This window comes from Chanos chanos, chromosome 9 (genome assembly GCF_902362185.1).
Source record: "Chanos chanos chromosome 9, fChaCha1.1, whole genome shotgun sequence".
Classification (NCBI taxonomy): Eukaryota; Metazoa; Chordata; class Actinopteri; order Gonorynchiformes; family Chanidae; genus Chanos; species Chanos chanos.
Window position 1 is genome coordinate 27844126 of NC_044503.1, and position 23419 is coordinate 27867544.

General features: G+C 37.4%; 1 protein-coding gene across 1 annotated transcript; it reads left to right on the forward strand.

Annotated features, from left to right (window-relative positions):
• Positions 1-21532, forward strand: LOC115821551 (meprin A subunit beta-like). Its single transcript, XM_030785366.1, has 19 exons — positions 1-22; positions 628-669; positions 785-816; positions 996-1074; positions 1450-1567; positions 2701-2879; positions 3023-3241; positions 3747-3926; positions 4230-4451; positions 4843-5289; positions 5481-5654; positions 7049-7149; positions 7740-7769; positions 8972-9001; positions 19188-19272; positions 19382-19400; positions 20071-20195; positions 20408-20629; positions 20925-21532. Exons 1-19 carry the CDS (start codon positions 1-3, stop codon positions 21530-21532), a joined length of 2934 nt encoding a protein of 977 aa, XP_030641226.1.
• Positions 21533-23419: the final 1887 nt, after the last annotated feature.

Below are 23419 nucleotides of genomic sequence, written 5' to 3' on the forward strand. Positions count from 1 at the left end.
ATGCCCAGTCAAGAGGCTGCATGTACTCTAATGACAATAGAGAGGATTCACCAGCACAACATTATAAGTGTTGTCTGTATTTCCCCCAGGGCATGACAGTGTGCTACTGATAAAATGCTATGGCACTTCATCTGTAATCCCTGAGAAGCCTGATACTATGCATAACTGTAACTTCTGAAGTATTTTAGTCTTCCACACAGAAAGAAAGATTTCTTTGATAGTTAAAAGTAGTGCAATGTGATGATACGGTTCATTTGTTTGGAAAATAATCTTAGAACATCTTCCCAAACATAGTCTTATCTGCCATTTTAGAAAGATCATTGTGTCTAATTTTAGTGAAGCTCACCTCAGGAAATGAGAACAGACAATGAGAACCAGAAGGATTTTTTTTTTTGGTGTTTTTCCTCTTGTCACCTCAATTTGGTAGTATCCAGTTCCCTTGCATTTAGTTCATGCTGGGCTCTTTATATGTGCCCACCACGGTCACTGGGTTTCTGTAGTGGTGGCACTTTTTTCTGCTACATCACCCAAATGCCCAATCAGCATTTCATCATTTCATCATCTCGTCATCATCTTTATTTTTAACAAGAAATACTTAGACATTCTTTCTGTTGTTTATCTTGTCAGATGTTGATAATGGAGACCGTGATATTCCTGAGATCAACAAAGGTGAGGACTGACAGAAGGTATACTTGAGGCTATACATGTTTGAGCACAAACACAAATACTTATTTTCTGTGTAAATATATAATGAAAAATTCACTCGTTGTTTCCCTTGTCATAGATTTAAATCTTCGAGAAGGAGACATTTTGGAGGTCAGCTCCTTTAAAAAAAAATCAATTTACTTGTGAAAAATGTTCATTAGCTTATACAACATCGATAAATCATATCAGTTAAATAAATAATATCAATTTATGAAATATCAGTAGATCATGTAAAAGCCATCTGATAATTCTAAAATGAGATGAATAATTTTGAATAATTTGTGTAACAGACCAACCAGAGGAGTGCTGTTTTAGGAGATGACTACCGATGGGAGTCTCCTGTCCCCTATGTGCTGAATGAGGACCTTGGTAAGACTAGTGACTTACAGGTTCTCAAAGCAAAGTTACTTTGGCCCAGATTCATACTGTCCATCATGCCCAAATGCTAGCTATTAGCTAGCTGCAAGCTATTGTTAAAAAAAAACAAAACAAAGAAAACAAAAGAAAAACAAACAAACAAAAAAAAACCCCCAACAAAATAATCAATATTTAGAATTATGGAACAAAAAGAAAAACAGAGTGAAAAATTGCCTTTTTAGCCCAGAGAGGTTACTGGCACAATTTTTTGTGAAATTGAATAATGGCACTGTAGTGTATATTTCTTGTGACCTGACTGTAGTATGTTCCTTGTGTTTGTTATGCTTCCCATCTTTATTCTGTATGCTTTATTTGTGATATTTTCAGATATGAATGCCAAAGGTGTTATTTTGAGGGCCTTTGAACAGTTCAGACTGAAATCATGTATCGATTTCAAGCCAAAAGAGAATGAGGACTACTACATCTCAGTTCAAAAGGATGATGGGTATTTGTCTTCAATCCTCAAGTTTTCTCCATAATCTACCCTTCCATTTTCTAAGGTCATGCCACCTGCCATTATTAATTAATTCAAAATATTAATACAATAATTGATATTAATATTAATTCAATGTTGAAAATGATATCAGGCCATAAAAATGAATTCCTGAGTAAATGCAGCACCTGTAGATTTATTTCAACATAAAATTTGTTTGAAAAGGTCAGAGATATGTAGGGGATTTCAGGACACAGACACGGACTCAGATGCAGATCCAGACAAGTCTCTCAGCAAAAAGTGGTTTATTCACAAACAGTCAAAAAACAGGAATCCAAAGCACAGGCAGAATTTGTATCTAAGAGGGTACAGGCAAGCAGAGAGTTCAAAATCCAAGAGGCAAAAACAAAGTAAAAAATTCCTGACAGAAATCAAAAACCATACAAACATGCAGAAAAGCAAGCGAGTACGAAACGCAGAACACGCTGAGACGAACTGACAAAACAATGGTGAAAAACTGGCAGACTTAAATAGGCAGAGGGCAATAAGGATACAAGGAACAGGTGTGTGCGTGTGTATGTGTGTGATAACAGCTGAGGGGCAGAGCCCAGTGCACATGACAAAAGGTGAACAAACAGCACATGGTGAGGAAAACAAAACAAACCTACATGTGTTAAACACTGACAGATAGGGGGAGACAAAAACATGAAGTTCATGCGGGAGCACTGATAGGACATTTTATTCAAAGTGAAAAGCACATTTTCTTAATTTTTCCAATGTGGAAACAAAGGATGCTGGGTAGATGAATGATAATTGCAAACAAAAAACAAAACTTGTTGGCATTCTACCCCCTACACATGCCCACTATTACAAAATTCACTCGATACAAATACATGAAGCTCCCAAGGTTGAAACCTGGCAGGGGTTGAATTTAAATTTTAGCAATCATCAGTTTAAGTCAAGTGAACGAAAGTGTTGATGCGAATAGTTAAGAAATGAGGCTCTTTTTGAAAATGAAGGATTGATTTGTGTTCAAGATTCCATGCAGTTCATCAAGTCTTGCATCTATTTTGCATTTAGAAGTAAATCAAAAGACTACACATTAAATCTTACACACAGAGTGATTTATATCTCTGATTTTCTAGATGTTACTCATATGTAGGTAAAAGATTCACTAACGGCCAGATTCTCTCCATTGGTGCTGGTTGTGGCACCATTGCTATTGTCGAACATGAGTTTCTTCACGCTCTGGGTTTCTACCATGAACAGTCCAGATATGACAGAGATGAGCATGTCACAATCATCTGGGAAAATATCTTGGCAGGTATGGTTACTCAGTGTCTCTGTTTTTGCAAAATTATATGACTTTGATCATTTGTTATCCTTTACACTGAGAATGTGTTGAAGGGAGTCAACATAAAAGTCAGAGAACTGAACTATTTTTAATCTGTTCTTCGCTGTCTTTAGGAAGAGAACACAATTTCAATAAGCACAATCAGAGTGAAATCACTACCCAGGGTACTCCATATGACTACACCTCTGTGATGCACTATGGGAAAGATGGTTTCACCAATGGAAATGGGTCCACCATTATCACAAAGCTGCCTGAGTTCCAAGATGTGATTGGTCAGCGACTGGACATGAGTTCCTATGATGTGGTAGAACTCAACAAACTCTATAAGTGCAGTAAGTGTTCTGTAATATAACCTTACAAACAATGTAGACAACAGAGATGATTAACTACTCCAAAAAACTTTCTTGTTGTACTGTTCAAGTTTTCCTTTACAGCAACAGTGTACAAAATATCAACATTAAAAAAGCCCCACTCTACACTACATTAAATTTTTGATTTTCATATGTAATTATTGTTTAACATTTCAATAAACATTCTCACGTCATCTGTAACATTAAAGGCCTTGTCAGATATCTTCTCAGATATTGCAGCCAGCCCTCTCCTGTCAGTATTTTATGGTTTATCAACACTCTTGCCAAGAAAACACACACAAAACCATTAATTAACAAGGTCTCGTTATCACATTAGCATTCTCTGTTTTTTAAACTATTGCAAAGGACTCTGTGGGTAACTTTAGGCAGTTGGGAAGTGAATACAGACAAAACAGGCTGAAGCCCTCTGGTATGAAAGAGGCCCCAATTGTTTTGTTCATTGATTCATTTATCTTTCCTGTCTCAGATGCATCCATCTCATTCCTGGACCACTGCAGTTTTGATAATGGGAGTCTGTGTGAGATGAGTGTCTGTTCTCGCTCTGATCATGGATGGGAAAAAGTGACCAATGTGACTGGAGGTCCCCACTCTGACCACACTTACATAGGGAGTGAGTCACACGGTGAGGACAGATTCAATAAAAATTGTTTTAAAAGACAGTTACAAGAACAAATACATCAGATATCTTCAAATATCAAACTGCATTGTGTGAAAATAATACTCAAATGAAATTTTATGTCACTGTTTGACACAAAACGTTTTATTTGAGATTCTATGTTAAAAGGACCTCAGTGATGTCAGTGTATGACACAAACATTAGAGGTGTTCAGCTGGTTTTTAGCGATCCAATTTTCAGATATCCTTTAGAATGGATTTATCAAAAGAAAAAAAAAATACTGTTCCTTTCTTCATAAATATGAATCTTTTTTTTGGCCTTCTTGATTCTCAGCTGGATTCTTCATGCACTCCAGCACAGTAAATGGTCAGGAAGGTGACGCAGCAAAACTGGAGACCAGGACAATGACTCCAAGCAGAGACTGTAAAGTTCAGTGTCTGCAGTTCTTCTATTACCACAGTGGAAATGACTCTGACCAGCTCAACATCTGGATCAGAGAGTTTGACAGTGAGGCTGACCTGAATGGAACACGCAGACTGATGGGCCAGATCACAGGTGAAAATTAAAACTCAGCTGTGCAATAATAATTATGGGCTTTCATTAAATGTGTGGTCTTAGCATACATTCTAACACTGTAACTGTTAGCAATGGCAACTGTACTACTACTACTACCACTACTACTATTACTACCATTACTACTACCACCACTATTATTATTATTATTATTATTATTATTATTATTATTATTATTATTATTATCGTTATTATCATTATTGCCATCGTTGATGTTTCTGTAGATTTTGCATCTGTGACTGCAGTGTCTTAAATGCAGTCATAGGCCTGTAAACATTCTCACAAGTGTCATAACAGATAAAGATAAAAATTCCTATCCCCACTCATAGCATGCTAGAGAATTGATTTTTCTGTGCCAAAACATTTCTCTCAGGTACCCCGGCCAATTACTGGCAGCTCCATCATGTACCCCTTAATGCTACAAAAACGTTCCAGGTAGAATTTGAATCACGTAAAGGAGCAGGAAGTTCCACTGGTGGTTTTTCTGTGGATGATATTAACCTGTCAGAGACTGAGTGTCCACACAACACTTGGCAGATAAGAAACTTTGAGGAGCTTTGGAATTCAAGTTCTCCTGGCACTTATATCTTTAGCCCAAGGTATTATTCTCCTGAAGGCTATGGCTATCAAGTATATGTACGACTCCGACAGGAATACTTTTCCATCTATGTGCGTCTGGTGTCTGGCGACTACGATGATCAGCTACAGTGGCCTTGTCCATGGAGACAAGTGACCTTCTTACTGCTCGACCAGCATCCTCACATCCAAAAACGTATGTCACATCAGAGGAGCATCACCACAGACCCAACTTATATTGATGGTGAGATCACATATATTTTCTGTACACTTTCCTCTAATAGAAAAATATTATAGTATTGATGTATTTCATGGTTTTTTTTTCACAATTATGAAAACAGTTATGTCCACACAAAAATGTTCACATGTCTCAGTAATTCACAGTATTTGCTTAATTTTGATTGTCATAATATTATCTCCATTATTGATGAACAGGTGGTGGTTATTTTTGGGACAACCCACGGAATGTTGGAACTCCGATAGTCGAGAACAATGAGACGATCTATGTAAACAATGGGTGGGGTTACCGATATTTCATGTATCAGAAGGACCTCAGTGACAGAGCATTTGTTAAGGGTGGTGACATTTTCTTCCTCTTCAGTATGCAGGGTAAGAGTTATGACTTGATCTCATGAGACTTGGTTGACTCAGCGGAGACACTGAGAAAGAAAAGCAAGCATGTTTGAGGAGAAAAATAAAAGCAAATGAATAAAAGTCGAACTCCAGAATTTTTTAAGCCTTTCTCTAAACAAAATTTGTTTTTTTTTAACCTCTTTGTCACCCTCAGATCAAGCATGTGTGACATTGGGGGAGTCATAAAAGAACAGAGAATATACACTGCCTAGACCAAAAAAAAAAAAGTCGCACACTCTAATATTTTGTTGGACTGCCTTTAGCTTTGATTATGGCATGCATTTGATGTGGCATTGTTTCGACAACCTTATGCAATGTCACAACATTGATTTCTGTCCAGAGTTGCATTAATTTTAGACTGAGATCTTGGTTGACGACAGGAGAGTCTAACTACTCCGTAAAGTCTTCTCCAGAACATCCCAAATTCTTTCAATGGGGTTAAGGTCAGGAGTCTGTGGTGGCCAGTTCATATGTGAAAAGGATTCCCCATGCTCCCTGAACTACTCTTTCACAATTTGAGCCCAATTAATCTTGGCATTGTCGTCCTGGAATATGCCCATGACATCAGGGAAAAAAATGTCCATTGATGGGATAACCTGGTCATTCAGTACATTCCGTTACTCAGCTGACTTAATTTTGTTGCTACACAATGTAGCTGAGCTTAGACCTGACCAACTGAAGCAACCCCAGATCATAACACTGCCTCCAGAGGCTCCAAATCCAAATGGTGACTTTTCTTTTTTTTTTGGCCAGGCAGTATAGAATTGTGATCTCTCACGACAGAGATATGTTAACGGAGAATTTAGTTGAGATAACAATCCCCTCAAGGCTTTTGTTGGGCAGTGTGCAGTCCCTAAATCAACCAAAGTCAAAAATGATTGATAACATCTTTTAGTACACAATTTAAAATATAACAAAGGTTAAAAGAATTTGAAGTAAAAACAAGTGCTGATCAAAACCAAGTCAGTACAACAGGCCAGCAACTCATAACATTGGGTCTGCATCCTTTTAAAACATTCCACTCCATCATCTTTATATATATATATATATATATATATATATATATATATATATATATATATATATATATATGCATATATATAAAAACCAAGCTTATATATATATATATATATGATGTATTTAAAAACACAAAATTATCACTACACACAAGGCACAGTACAAATGCAAATCACACAACTCACTCAAAAAAAAAAAAAAAAAAAAAAAAATAGAATCCAAATTAACATGTGGCATAACAATAAACAACAACAAAAACAAAAATACACACCCCCACATCCTCACTGTGTGACGTATGCGTGGAGCCTGTACATTCCATCATGTCATTCTTCTTTACTTTTATTTTTTTTCAGACATTTCCACACTACTGCAAAATGACTCTCTGCCTTGTCCCTCTGTGCCTGAGCAGAGCTTCACAAGGTCTTCAGAAGAACAAGCTGATGACGGTCCATGTGTAAAACGGTACAATCATCAGAAAAGAACATTTGCTGTAGAAGAACACTTAGACACTTTGGTCCATCCAAACTGAGTAATCTTGAGTGAGATAGAAAATGAGGATTTGACTGTCAGTGGTTCTGTGATTTTTGAATTTGTTTGATAATAGAATGTTGAATTTTACTCTTAGGAGTGTCAGCAGGGAGAAAATGTGTGAGAAATTGTGTTGACTGTCATGGGATGATTAAGTTGCCCTCAGTTGCATTCAACTACTTGCAAATTAGTTTACTAACAGAAGTATTTGCACTTTTAGCCAAAACAACAAGACTCTTTGTTTTGGAAAAAAAATGAAGAAGAATATTATCTCACAAATTTTGGAGATTAATTCATAACTTGTATAGTATATATGAAAACACCTATAGATCAAAAAACACCAAGAAAGTCATTTTTTTCAAAGACACAAAGCTAATCTTAAACAAAATGTCACTTAAATATTTGTTTGTTCATTCATTCATTGATTAATTCATTTACCCCTCCAAGTATGTTCTAGTCAACTTGTATGTAAACCCACAATGAAAATTTGTAAAACTTCTTTCTTTCTTTCTACAGGAATCCAACACCCCCACCTATGACGACAAGGTAAATAAATAAATAAATAAAAATATGTACATAACAAATATAACAGATTCCGTAACATATACAGTACGGATTGTTCAAAAGGAAGATCCATGTGCAAAATAATAAGATTGTTTCAAAGAAAACTGACTGAATCCTACTTTATGGTATTTATTTAGAGGTGATGATTTAGTATGGCAGAGCAAGACTAATCATTTCTGCCTTAACTTTAGTGTAAATCAGATCATGCTTTATTTGCTGAGATAAAAACATCCATATCTAGGAGGGATTTCACAGTGACATCATAGACCAAAGGACATCACTGGTGTTAATGATTTTTTAAACTGTTATACATCAACTCTTGACCCTTAGGAAAAATTATTCTTGTCAGGACACAGGCAGGGACTCAAACGCAGATCCAGACAGTTTGCTCAGTAAATGGTAGTTTATTACAAAACACTCAACACAGAAGGCGAAAGGTCAAAATCCAAAGGCAGGGTTTGTTACCGGGAGTTCAGAAAGGAGCAGGCGGACAATCCAAAGGGTAGACAAAGACCAGATCCAAGGACAGGCAAAAAGTAAAAACACAGGTACAGACAATCAGGCAGGCAGAAAATCCCAAACCGTCAACCAATAATCAGGGTCAAAAAGATCAGGCAGGAGTAGTTAAAAAAAAAAAAAAAAAAAAAAAAAAAAAAACCAACCACACAAAACTAACAGAGCACTGGCGAGAACGAAACACAGAATGTGGTGAGACAAACTGACAAACACTAGTGAAAAACTGGCACACTTAAATAGGCAGAGGGCAATCAGGAAATAAGGAACAGGTGTGTAAGGTAATGGGTATTAACTGAGGGGCGGAGTCAGGAGCACATGACAAAAATAAACAAACTGCTCATGGTAAAGAAAACCAAAACAAACCTACAAGTGTCAACACTTGCAGACAGGGGGAGACAAAACGCAAAGTTCATAAGGGAGTGCTGACAATTCTATCATAATTTAACACTGTTTGAAGCTATTCCAGACAACAAAACAGCAAATTCATTCTTCCTAATCAAAGAACAGGGGTCAGGGTGAACTTCACAAGATTCATATATAAGCATGTCTACCATATTCTGACAAACATTCGACCAAGTTACAAACAGTGTGGCAATAAATGCAATAAGACAGCGACACATGAATATGAAATTTATACTGTTTCCTCTTTTTGACATTGTCTTCTTTAGGGAGCCATCATCTCCGCCAAACCCTGGCAGGTACTGTATCTCACCAGGCTTTCAGTTCTTTCTCCAACTTCATTTTCAGTTTCTCATGGTTTAGCATGATGATTACGTTCAGTCAAAAACTATGTTCCATGAGGTTTTTCTTTACTTCGGGAAAACCTGTGTGTCTGTGTGTGTGTGTGTGATTGTGTATACATAAATGTCCATTTTTATACTAAAGTGTAACAAAGTGTGTGTTTTGTGCTCATTTTCAGTGAATGCCTCGATATCTTTTGTAATTCTGCTACCAACATGTTCCCATCTGCAGTGATGCTCCTCATGGCTTTGATATTGGCACTGTACTGATGATCCTAGTATCTCAGTCATTAATTCATTTCTAAGGGATATCATTTTCTTTCTGCAATTTTGGGTCTTAAGTTGTGGTACACAAGGTCTCTTGATAAAAACAGAATGAGACAGTCACACCATGGTTCTCTATCACTCCCTCTGCTGGCCATTGAAGAGTTCTGTTTCCATTTGGTTTAGTCATTTAATAATGTAATCATTAAGAAGTTAATCATAAAGTTTTGTTAGACAGCGTCTCTTATCAAAAATTAAATAGGCCGCTTAATTCTTCAATGCAAAATACTTTATTCAGCACTGTGCAGCTTTTTTCTGAGTATTGTTTATAATGGGCATTTTAATACATTCACCATTAATAAAATCATTTAAACTGCTTTTGCAACATTTCATTCATTCATTCATTCATTCATTCATTCATTCATTCATTTCATTCATTCATTTCATTCAAGGAACGGCAACCTTTTTTTCTTTTTCAACCAGTTTTTTACACCCATTGTTAGCTTGCATCTCAAACTAGTTATTATTAACTGTTTTAAAGAAAGAGTTAAAATCATAACATAAGAGTGGCATTTAGAGCACAGATTTAATAATTAAAACATCAAATAAATTGAAAGGTGAAGGCATGTACAAAGAATCACAGGAACACAGACAGCACAGACTCGCACTTCAATACTCCGATTATGGGTTAACTTACATTTTCACCGTGATTCCTTCCATTCCTGCTCATCATAGGTCAAATGAATCTTTGGGCTTCCAGGTGTAAGCAAACATGAATGTGTTGATTTTTTAATAAGGCCACAAATGGGGAGATACATAAGCCCGGTGAAAAGGGCATATGAGGTGTAAAAGATGGAAATTTTGTCTGTTTATTGTGTTGTATGTTTTATGCTGAGCTGTGTGACCTATAACGTGGTAGCCGCAGCCTAAAGGGTAGAGAAGTGAGCTTGGTACCGAAAGGGTGCTGGTTTGATCCCCAGGAGCAGCAGAAGAAAAAAAAAAAGACAATTTGGAGGTTTCCTCTTGGGCTGCTGAATTATTCCAGTCTGGAAAGCAAAGGGAATTCAGTGCAGACCCCCACCTGACAGATGATTTGATGCTGTCTAGAATATAGAGCTGGTGGAAGTAGGGTGATGGAGCTAAGTTCAGTTCAGTTGTCAGAGGCTCTGTGATAGGCATTTTTAATTATTACAGGATTTTCTAAACGAACCTAATGCACTTGTGCTCTGTAAAAAACTGTGAGTGGAACTTGGGAACTGATTAGTACCTCATCATTATTCATAAATGCATTTCCCTTCTTTTTTCTCTTTCTTCACCAGAAGGTGAGGCTGAATCCTTATCAAACCCTATCAAACCCAACACTAACCCTGTCAGACCCCACACTACATGTCTAAGGACTATGCAAGCTAAAATTATTACAACAGCAATTATAATAATGTTAATCATAATAGTAATGATAATTATCATCCTCATAATCTTCATCATCATCACCACTGAAAATAGAATTATCACTGTTAACAGTCATCTGCATAATAATAAAGTAACCATAACAATGTTGCTACAGCTACCACATATTCATAATAACATATATTGATTTATCAACAATGAAAGAATGAGAAAATATTTTTAGTTGAGTGAAAAGTGAAAAATCAATAAAATCTTGGACTCAAAATGTAAACTTTGTTGTCCAGTTTGCCCTTTGAATGAATGCTAATTTGAGTGGCATTAATATTCTTATTCTATTGTGTTTTTATGTCATGAAATACTCCGATACAAAACCATTTTAAAGAAAGAGCACAATTTGCTTAATAATCATTTTAATGGATTGATATTGTGGGCAGATTTGTCTACTTGGAAAGCTATCTAAAGATAAGGTTGTCTTCTCAGATTTTACAAAAACCTCACAGATGTGGACATTTCAGTGACTCAACCATTAGCTTGTTCATTTGTCTCAATATGGCCAGAAGGGGGCATAGTCTGTCTGATCAGTTTTACTGCATTTCAGGGAGTGAGTTAGAGTTGGTACACTTGGCCTCGGGACCCCCTGATATTTGAAATGGATGTGCATGTCACAAGGCTGGACCAGGTGGGCTTCGAACCCGGGTTGCCAGGGCAGAAGACAAACAACCAGTGAACGCTCCACCCAGGACTAGGGTGAACCCAGTTGCAGAGTCAGACACTGGAGAGTAGGTTAGATCTCAAAAAGATTTTAATGAAATACAAAATCTCAAAAGTCCAAAGAGAGACAGCTCAATCCAAAAAGGGAAAAAAAAACTTAGGCAAAATGCTTTTTCAAAAAACAAGCAAAACTAGTCCAAAAAGTGAAAAACAGGTTCGATCCAAAAGGGCAAACAAAAACATTTCTTCAGACAGAAAAAAACATTACACTGTCCAACAAAAAAACAAGAACTCAGATGTCTTACGTGAAACAGGAAAATGGCTCAAAGACTAAGCAACGGGTGAACAAAAGACCATGGTTTAAATAGACAGACAAGACAAGACACAGGTGATACACATACATCAATAATGATCAGGGAAACTGAACATGTGACAGGTACAAAACAGAAAGACTGAGGACCCCTATGGCCAAAAAAGGAATTACACCCACAGTCATGACAGTACAGATGCAGTTAAGAACAAATATCATTGTGCATCATTGTCTGAGGTTATATTACAGGTGCTATGGTGCTTAACAGTGTGAAACACAGCTTTCAGCACTGACTCCTGAGTTGTTTAATTGTAATAAACACAAAATAATACAATCGCACAATTGCTATTGGCAGAATGAACAAAATACAAGACAACAGTAAGTGGAATAAGAGACTACAGCACAAAGCCAAAATTATGAACTCTTTTCTTGATGCCACTTAGGTTTTGGCAAATTTTGAGTATTATTAATTGTGTCAGTTGCAGCATCCTATTTAATTCTCTCTCTAGAAACCAATCTATTTAAGAAACAATCCCTTTAAATGAACAGAATAGCAAGACTAGAACCAAACTATAAATAATATAATTGTGTATTGCGATAACTTACAATTTCATGATACATGTAATGGAAATGCTCTTTAGTGGTGAACTGTAAATGATTGCACTCATATGTCAGTAGCATAGGTCATGTAGGGAAAGTGCAGTCAGTGCGTTCAGTGGATTTAAGTTTGAGGTCATTTTCAGCTTGTTTTGAAAATGTCTTTCCTTTCTCTGTTTAGAAATTTAATCTTGTTTAACAAGTCCGTACTAACCATGTTAAAAACTGCCCTCATGTCCATATGGAACATTGGCACTCACTGACATCATTAATCATCACTCATGACAAGCACATTCCCTACCATTTCTAATCTGGTTCTAATTCGCTGCTCTAGAAACCAATGCTCAATCCATCAAATCCATTCATAGACTTGTCTCTCTCCCTAACCTTTCTTACACTTGTATTGGGTCTATTCCTAAACTTAGTGAATAGAAATAAATGTAAATGTGTCTCTGTTGGAACATAACCGCGGTGCATTTCCTAAGAGAACACAATTAAATGAATACTCACTGTATCCAACCCCCTGATCCATAGTTCAGAAGTACACTCTTTGAATCTACTTTTTGAAACATGATCTTAATGTTATATCATCATCTTATAATTCTCTGACAGTTCTGGTGCTGCTGTCTAGTTCCTCAGACACTCCATTAAATGTGCATGGCAATTTTAGTCCTTTATTTATTTTATAGGTTTGTTTGGAATGAGGGAATAACCTCAAGTACTATATTGGTTTCTTTTGATCCAACTCAGTGTCAACATGATCAACTTTCACTTTCTACCAAATTATACCTACAAAGAAATTAGATAGCTCTTACGTCAATATGTGCTGGAATTCCACTGCCACAGGCTATTTTAAGCGTCACTGCGGTACAGCTTAACTGATGTGAATGTGCAAGGTCAGGATCAAGATTGTTTGTTTGGTATGTGTGTGCTCAGCCTATAGGTGTAGTTACTGTACTTGCCCTCGCACGTACTCTTCACTGGCAATGCAAGTGTATCGGCTGGTATGTGTAAAATGGCCAGAAACTTTGACATGGCATGAGAAAGACATGTGAGATGGCATTCTTTCATGTGTAACCATTTACAGTTTAATGTTTAAGTAGCTGGGAATGGGTTTGTTTTGATTCTGTGCATTACATGTTGGTTATGCTCATGATTAATATATCATTGTCACTGTATGTACCTGCATCAGAGTTAAGTATACCCTCTACTGTGTTGCTGTACCAGATTACTCTGTACATACTGTGCTATAATCCGTCCTGGGTCAAGGTTGATCTTAGAAAACAGCTTCAAAGAACCATAGTGTTCCTATGGCCCACTTCTTCACCGAGTTAACATAGTAACCATTATAAGATATATACAGTGCATACATTGCTGAGAGATTATAACACTCTCACACAGTCTGATGCAATGAAAGAACTTCATTATAGTGTGGGACTACACAGGACTGTACACTAAATTGTCAGACGTCATGGCAATGATGGCAATGGCAAGGCCAATATACTGTGTTGGCAGTTGGCTAATACTGTTAACTGTGGACCTCCAGTACTTACATAACGTAGTCATCGAAACACTTGCCAACAATGAATGCAAACAAACTTACACTACCTTAGCATTTCCATCCTAAAACTTTATTTATACTTTCTCAACACCATAGTGTAGGGGTCGTCAGGCCGTAGAACATATTACCCATAATTCCCTGCTTGACCGCATGGGTAATCTGTACCCATCTTCTCAGGTTTCACTGTAACGGTATTGGTTACAGCAGATACCAGATACAGTGATGACACAATTTTCGCCATAAAACCCCGGAAAATTCCAAACTCTAGCCCTCTTTTCCAGCTCCACAATTCTGCAACTCCCTAGCAGCGGCTCGCTCTAGCAGCAGCTCGCTAGCAGCGGGTGTCTCTTTTCTCTGCCGAAGAAAAGGACAAAGTGAAAACGAAGCGAGACATTTGTACAACCAAAGTTTAATTTACTTTCTCTCGCACAGTTGCAACTTTAACTTCTACCGGCTAGTTACACTGTAACGCACAGTATTCGACAGAAGAAAAGGCGACCGGATCCCTTTTTATTTCTTTAAACGTCGATTGACTAAACCAAGAACCCTTCAAGATCATCGTACGAGTAACGTAGCCCCGAAGATCCTCAAGTGACTAAGGAAAGGAACTTTTCTCTGGACCTGTGCTACGCGCTGTTCACCGGATAACAGGAGACGCACCTCCGATCGCCAAGCAAGAGCGATCCCAAGTAAGGCTGGCATCTGGGCAGTGTTAGTTTTATTTGTGTTTAGAGAAGTGAGGAAAGTGTTTTATTTGAATTCATTCGTGGTTTAAATATCTGCATTGTGATTCACTTTGATTCGGTCTTAGGCCGTATGTGTAGCTGTTCTATCGTGCAGTATCCTTATTAGATAGACCGTGCATGCGTTCTCTCTCTTTCATATCTCTAACTCTCTTCGCTGCACCACACACACCTCAACATTGGGATTTCGGGCGTAGTTTAGGGTTGAACTGTGGTTTGGGTTTAGGGCCTAGTCAAGACTAAATCTTGATCCTTTGTCCCTCTCCCGTGCATGCACTCTTGCTACCCATCCCCCCTCTTCGTTGGTCCGGAGCAAGAACGCTCACACACGACACTCCTCCATCCCGCCTATTCCTAGCTGTGTGCCTGCGCGCAGTTTCTCTCCCTCGCTCCTCCTCCTCTCTCCTGTGCACATGCGCACAGCTTCTCTCCAAAGAACTAAGGTTTATAGTCAACAACATTACTTTCAGCATTTGCAATTACATCACAGGATTGTGTGATCTTACATACAACTGCCATAACTTTGGGCCTCATGCAAAAGGAGGGGGGGGGGGGGGGGGGGGTTGCAGATTTGCATGTTTGGTGTTGATAGAAAGCTAAAGTCATGAGTAAAGTCATGCATATGACTAAATAGCTATGTGAACATTACTTGATTGATTCTTATGTGGAGAACTTTTGAAGCAAACTTTCTGTTTCACACTGTTATTAAATAATAAATTTACCTAAATAAACATAACTCAGACGTTTCTCTTCTTTACCCTTACGCACATGGGTAGTAATTATAAGCTTAGCACAAGTACAGATCTTCAAGCTCAATAACTACAAGACCTCTGCTAAGATACTGTGTGTAGCGCCCCACTCCCTTCTGTATTAGGGGGAAAATAGGGCGTTTGGGTTTGTCTTTATCTCGAGTTAGTGTTACCTTTACTCGGATTGTATGGTTTAATGGAACCAGTCTTTCTAAACTATTAATAACTCCAGCCAGACACTGTGCTTAAAATGCAAAATGTATATATTTTTAATTAATAAAATTAGTTTTGATTAGAATACTTCCATGCAATTAGTTCCTGTTTTGGTTACAACACAGTATTTAGGATGAACATGAAATGAAATACAATGAGAGTACAAAACTGATCCCTATAAGCAGTAATCAATTAGCTACTAAAACCTTGGTTAACGCACTATATACAAGTATTCATACTACACATAAACCCATACATGAAATACATACAAACATACATTCATACACAAAATGCATATACACTCAAACAGTGGGCCCACACACACACCGAAAATAACAAATGTTGCAGGCCTGTACGAAGCTGGGGTGCGGTGAGGCAAAACACAATAACTGCCGCTTCACTAGCAGGAGCAAACGCAGTAAAAACTTACAGTTCCGCCGAGAAAGATGAGAAAACAAGGGAACCACACGGCTTTCCCGGTCGCGCGTGGGCTCTGCCTGTCCTTGCTTCGGGTTGGGATCTTGTGCAACTTGCACACACACTGACAAACACACTAACTGATGCTAACTGATGCTAACCTTGACGGCGGTCACAACTTAGCTAAGAGAGCTAATGGCGCTAATATCTCGTCACACTTTCACACACTCCTTCACTATAACGCTACCGCATACCACTCACATACATATCATTAATCACGATATGTCTCCGACCCAATAACTTGATCGGATTGAGCGAGCAGTGCTTCAATTAACACAGTTTTTCTGGTTCTCTCTCTCTCGCAAACTTTCCAGCTTTTTCCCTCACTCTCTCTCTCGAGCTTCCCTCCCAATTTATCCTATGCCCCTCCCACTGCCCAATCACAGTAGGACTAATTCTGAATGACACAATTTAAACCAATCTACATTTAAAATGAGGAAAATCGGTTTATAACAAAATTATATTATGGACTATTTGGAACATTAATTCAAACACATTAATTCAGCACAACTAATGTTAATGAATTTCAACTTTTAAATACTCAAAATAAGATAAACGAACTGGTACAAAACTTAAACATGACTGCTTGTAAATAGCAGAATTTCGGGGGTTAGGTGCTTTTCTCATCCGGGCTACATGTGTGTTACATATTATACCTAAGTGGACTCAAAGCCAGGACTGTGAAATAAGACACTTATTTTCTTATGTGGATTAGAAGATTAAAATGATGTGCAAAGGTAGAACCAGAATGGAGAACAAAGATCCTCAAGGCAACTGATCACAGTCAGAGATTAAAAACATCACAAGTACAGCATGTGATGCAGACTAAAACAGTACAACATGAAAATGAACTCACTTGACCACCTGCATTCTTTCTACTAACACATTATTTTATGTTTGCATTTACATCAGTTCTGTTTACACTTACAGCAACTTATGTTTGGAATTAAAGCAGTTGTTAACCATTATATTGTCATATCTTTTTGCACAACTAATCTTGTTCTGTCGTAGTGGATTGCACTAGTCTAGTTCTGTTTGCACATATTCACACACGTATACTTCATGTGGTCTAGTGAAGGTCTGTGTAGTCTTTTTTTTTTTTTTTTTTTGAGCCCGCCACCACCCCTCCAACATGGGAGTCACATTGTACTTTTCTCTCTTCTTTTTTTTCCTCTTGTTTCTTTTTATAAAATTTATTTGATAAGTCCACATACTTGTGTACAGAGGAGACAGGTGGACAGGCAAACGAACAAACATGCAGACAGACAGGTGACATGCTGTAGAATGACAGACAGACTGGTGAACAGGTAGATAAGGAGACAGACAGAAGGACAAAATCAATGAAAGGTAATAAGGGAGTGAGCGAAAAAGAAGAAAAGTTAAAAAAAAGAAAAAAAAATGTGGGACAATGTGGGACAAGACAAAGGACTGACGCTGTGATGGGGGAAGCAACGCCAATAATTATAATACAGTAACAGTAATAATAATAGTAACAACATTGATGACCTTAATACTAATAAGGATAACAACAATATTGACAATAATACCATCATAATACTACTACTACAGTTACTACTACCAATAAGAACAACAATAGTGATAGTTTCTGTGAAGTATGCGTTTGTGTGTGTGTGTGTGTGTGTGGGTGGGGGGGGGGGGGGGGGGGGGGGGGGGGTTAGCTAGCAGGCAAATTCAGTGAATTTATGAAAGGGGCCCAGATTTTTTTAAAGTATAAGTTTTGGTGTTGGAATGAAATTCTTTCCATGGATATGTGGTCTATGAGAAAGTTTAACCATTGTGTGATGTTTATTGTGTTTCTTGTTTTCCAGTTTAAGAGGATAGTTTTCTTAGCAATTGCTAGGGCAATGAGTATGGGTTGGGGGTTTTGGATTGGTGGGCTGATCACAGAGGTATCCCCGAGCAGACAGAGGGATGGAGAGAGCGGGATGTTACAGCTCATAAAAAGTGATATTCTGTCAGTAACTTGTTTCCAAAAGCGGTAAGTTGGTGGGCACAACCAGGTAGAGTGGAAATAATTGTCTGGGGTGTTCATTTTGCAATGTGAGCATATGTCTGAATCTAGGAATCCCATCTTATACATTTTGTGCTGGGGGATATGTGTTCTGTGGATTACTTTATATTGTATTAGTTGAAGATCTGTGTAAAGGTCTGTGTAGTCTTAATGAGTTCTGTGTAGTCTCATGTGGTTCTGAGTGGTTCTATGTAGCACCATGGTCCTGGAGGAACATTGTTTCATCTCACCGTGTATTAGCTGTATATGGCTGGAATGACACTAAAGCCAGTTTACAGGCTACACTTATTCTCCTGTCAAATGATACATCAGTTCAAGATACACAGACCCAAAGAAACCGGCCCCAGAGGGGCACAAAAACTAAAACAGGGCTAGCTTAAGTATGTACAGTGGGGCAATAATAGGAAAACCTAAGGTGAAAAAATTTGCCCATTTTAATAAGAGAGATTCCCCAATTTTAATAAGAGAGAGATCCAACGTTAGCACAGGTTTTGCTCCTTAGGGTAGCTAATCATTTGTTTTTATTTATTTTAATAGCAGTGCCTTCATGTCAAACCAGTTCTCCCACATATAAAACACAAACACACCAGATTTCGTCATACTGTACACGCACCACTTTAAAAACCACAGGTGCTCAAGAGACAATGTATATAAGTGATACATCCCATGCATTCACACAAACAAGCTGTCTGCTTACAGGGTATGTACAAAATTTCGATTTTACAATGATGTTTGCTGTTTACTGTATTTATTTTGATGTTACTTCTGGTAATAGTTACTTTGAGTGTAGTAACCATCAGTTTAGTGAAAATGAAAGTGAATGAATATTAGTCTTGAGCAGGGCTACATTCTTCTCGTCCAGGTGTACAACTTCATTTTGTAAACTCTCCGTACAGTCTAAAAAAATCATTTGCTCACTCATTTCTTGCCCACTGATGGATAAACAGGGAAAGGGATGGTACAATGCCATAGGATCTGCTTAGCACTACGGTTAAATAATGTTTGATAACCTAATTTTTAGTTTTTCTCTTACCTCTCTCTCCTCAATATTTTTTTTCTTTTCTTCTTCTCTTTTTTAAGGGACTAGAGATCCATCACCATGACTTATATGATCAGTTTGATGTTTTTATGGATTATGTTAGTTTTCTTGAATGCATCATCAATGGTAAGTATAAACAGAAGTCCATATGAGACTGTGAAAAGAATTTTGATATTGCCATCGTTGATGGATAAATATTAAATATTCTTAATAAATATTTCCCTTCTTTTTTCAGGCTTCGCCAAACCTCAGAGGTGAGTTCTCATCAAAACCTCATTTAAATAAATATATGGTTTAGGCTAAATCTTAAAACCCCTTTTTATAGACATTGAGTACAAATACAACCTGGTTTCAGTGGGATTAGATTTGGACTTAATTAGTTAAATTACTTGACACATACAACAATAGCTACGACAATTATCATCATACATCAACATCATCATCACAATACTGGCAGCAACAGTATGCCAGCAATACTAAAGAATGTGTCAAGCTCTTAATAATTACTTGCTGAGCCATATAGAGAACAGAGCTTGATCAAGTTCTGTGGAAACTATAAAAGAGGAATTGCTATAACCAGTCAAGTCACCTGTGTATGGGAAAACTGACATTTATGTATTTCTAGTAGGATCAGACAAAAAGGCAGAACTTGATGTGTCACGAAAAAAAAAAATCTTTGGATATTTTAATATCAAATCATTGTTATTATTAATACTGTGTTTCCATTTCCTCTCAGTTCTTTATGACATACTGACATGCATCACCCCAACAGCAAATAACTGGCATTCCCACAATGACTTTTAGAGGACTAAATGATTAACTTTAGACTGACAAGATATGAAGAATTATTTTGCGTACAGTGTTTATGATTTAATTTGTCATTGCTGTCTCAGATGAATCCATCTCATTCCTGGACCACTGCAGTTTTGATAATGAGAATCTCTGTGAGATGAGTGTCTGTTCTCGCTCTGATCATGGATGGGAAAGAGTGACCAATGTCACTGGAGGCCCCCATTCTGACCACACTTACATAGGGATGGAGTCTCAAGGTGAGTACTGATGTGAGAGGGAATAAATTGAACAAATTATTATATTTTATACCAAGAGTCTTTCTAGTTGCAAAAAGATCCCTTGCAAAAAGTTCCCTTCCATGAGCTTGGTTTTTAACTGCTCCATAAAAGTAGACTTTCTTGCTGGAAAAAATGTAGTTTATTGTTGTTTTGTCTGTGAATTATGTCTTTTCTGTGTTCCTTATCATCAGCTGGATTCTTCATGCACTCCAGCACAGTAAATGGTCAGGAAGGTGACACAACAAAACTGGAGACCAGGAAAATGACACCAAGCAGAGACTGTAAAGTTCAGTGTCTGCAATTCTTCTATTACCACAGTGGGCATGAATCTGACCAGCTCAACATCTGGATCAGAGAGTTTGACAGTGAGGCTGATGCACATGGAACACGCAGATTGATGGGCCAGATCACAGGTGAAAATTAGAATTCAGCTGTGCAATAATAATTATTGAATGTCATTAAATGTTTATTCTTAATTTATGCTCTAACACTGTAATTGTCAGCATTGACAACTGTCCTCATTTGTTGCTGCTGTTGTAAATTTTCCATCACTGACTACATTGTCCGATATTGGCATGTGAACACCATAACATTAAATATCCCAACATTAGGACAAGGGACAACAGAGAACAAGGTAAAATTCTTTTGAACTTACACATACAGAATGTTAGAAAATGTCATTTTTCTCAGCTAAAACATTTTTTTCAGGTACCCCAGCCAATTACTGGCAGCTCCATCATGTACCCCTTAATGCTACGAAAAGGTTCCAGATGGAATTCGAATCACGTAAAGGAGCAGGAAGTTCCACTGGTGGCTTTTCTGTGGATGATATTAACCTCTCAGAGACTGAGTGTCCACACAACATTTGGCAGATAAGAAACTTTGAGGAGATCTGGAATTCAAGTCATTCTTTGAAGGGTATCTATAGCCCAAAGTATTATTCTCCTGAAGGCTATGGCTACCAAGCAACCGTAACATTCTCTAGAGATGTGGTTAAATGCTATGTGCGGGTAGTGTCTGGGCCCTATGATGATCAGCTGCAGTGGCCTTGTTTATTGAGGCAGATAAGCATTGTACTTCTTGACCAGAACCCTCACATTGAACAACGTATGTCAAGACAAAGAAGCATCACCTCAGATGGACGGTGGGGCAACCCCCGAGAGGTCGGAACTCCGATAGGCAAGAACAATAACGCAGTTTATGCAACAGACTGGTTTTACACCGCGGTTTACGTGGAAAAAAAGAACCCCAAGGACCGAACATTTGTCAAAGGCGGTGAAGCCTTCTTATTCTTCAGTATGAAGGGTAAATGTTAAGACATGACTTTGTGACCTCTGGCTGAGATACTCAGTAGTTTGTTAACAAACTAATGTTTGTCACTGTTGACCTCCAGAACTTTGAAGCTACCTTGAAAAAGAAAAAAAGAACAAGACTAAAACTTCAAGGGTTTTTTTTTTTTTTTTCACAGACATCTCGGGACTGACTCAGAATGATACTCTGCCCTGTCCCTCTGTACCTAAGCAGAACTTCATAAGGTCTCCAGAAGGCCTGACTGATAAGGGTCCATGTGCAAAAAGGTATTATCATTACAAAAACCACTGCAGTGCAAGACCTGTTCAGATATGTTCAGTGCATCCTTGCAGAAAATATGTTGAGTGAGAGGAAAATCACAAGTTTTCAGCACTGTGATCTTTGTGATTTATGGCTTGTCTTGTTATCACATCTTGACCCATCTATATGTCACTCAAGAGGTTGTTATATTCAACTGTTAGAGATATCTGCTAGGAGGAAATTTGAGGGGAAAAAAAGTTAACCAGTGTAACTTCATGAGTATGAAGTTGAGTTGGTTGTCCACTGCATTCAAACTAGCTGATATTTTATTAAAAGAACTGGAATAGCTTGCCAAAAGAATTGTTTCTACCCTGAGTTTGATGCAGAAAACTCTGAACTTGCAAAGCCAGTGTGGAACAAGTGTGTATTTTGTGTTTGTTTTCAGTGGTATATGTTCTACATGGTATAACATGTCACACAGCATACATGGTTTTCCTTTAGTTCATTAAAAACTTATGAGTGTATTGGTCTGTGTATATATAATTGTCTGTGTCTATGCTAAGCTGTAACAAACTGTTTTTGTGCTCATTTTCAGTGAATGCCTGGACATCTTTTGTAATACTGCTACCAGCATGGTCCCATCTGCTGTGATGCTCCTCATGGCTTTGATATTGGCACTGCACTAATCGTCCTAGTATATTAATCATTCATTCATTTTTCAGGGAAATCGTTTTCTTTCCATTATTTTGGGTCTTAAATTTTAGTACACAAAGACATTTGATAAAAACATAATAAGAAACTGTCACACCTTGGTTCTCTGTCACCCCCTCTGGTGGCAATTTAGTGTTTTGTTTTCAATGATTGAAACAGTGTTTTGTTTCATTTGGTTCAATCGCCTAATAATATAATCATTAAGAGGTTAATCATTAAGTTTTGAGAGACAGTGTCTCTTGTTTAGAATAAAATCGGTCACTCAATTCTTTGCAAAATACTTTATTCAACACTGTGGGCTTTTTTTCTGAGCATTCTTTAAAATTGGCACTTTAATACTTTCATCATTATTAAACTAAGTTAAACTGTTTCATTAAGGAACCGCAGCATATTTTCTTTTTCAGACAAATTTTTTTACAAATATTTTTAACTTACTAATCTCAAACTAACTCTTGTTAACTGAAACAGTGGCCTCCAGTGGCCTTTTTGCAAGGATAATCAGAGATAGAAGAAGAGTATATAGAACTGTGAGTAGAACATGGAAATTGATCAGTACCTTTATCATTACTCATAAATGCATTTCCCTACTTTTTTCTCTGTTTTCACCAGAAGCTGTGGCTGAATCCTTATCAAATCCTGTCAAACCCTACACTGCATGTCTAAGGGTTTTTTTCTTACTTAAGATGTGACTTTCCAAGCTAAAATTATTACAACAGCAATTATAATAATGATAATCATAATACTAATGATAACTATCATCCTCATAATCTTCATCATCATCAGCACTGAAAATAGAGTTTTCACTGTAACAGTCATCACCATAATAATAAAGTAACCATAACAATGTTGCTACAGCTATCACATATTCATATAACATTTATCAACAATGAAAGAATGAGTAAATATTTTAGTTAAGTGAAAAGTGAAAAATTAACAAATTG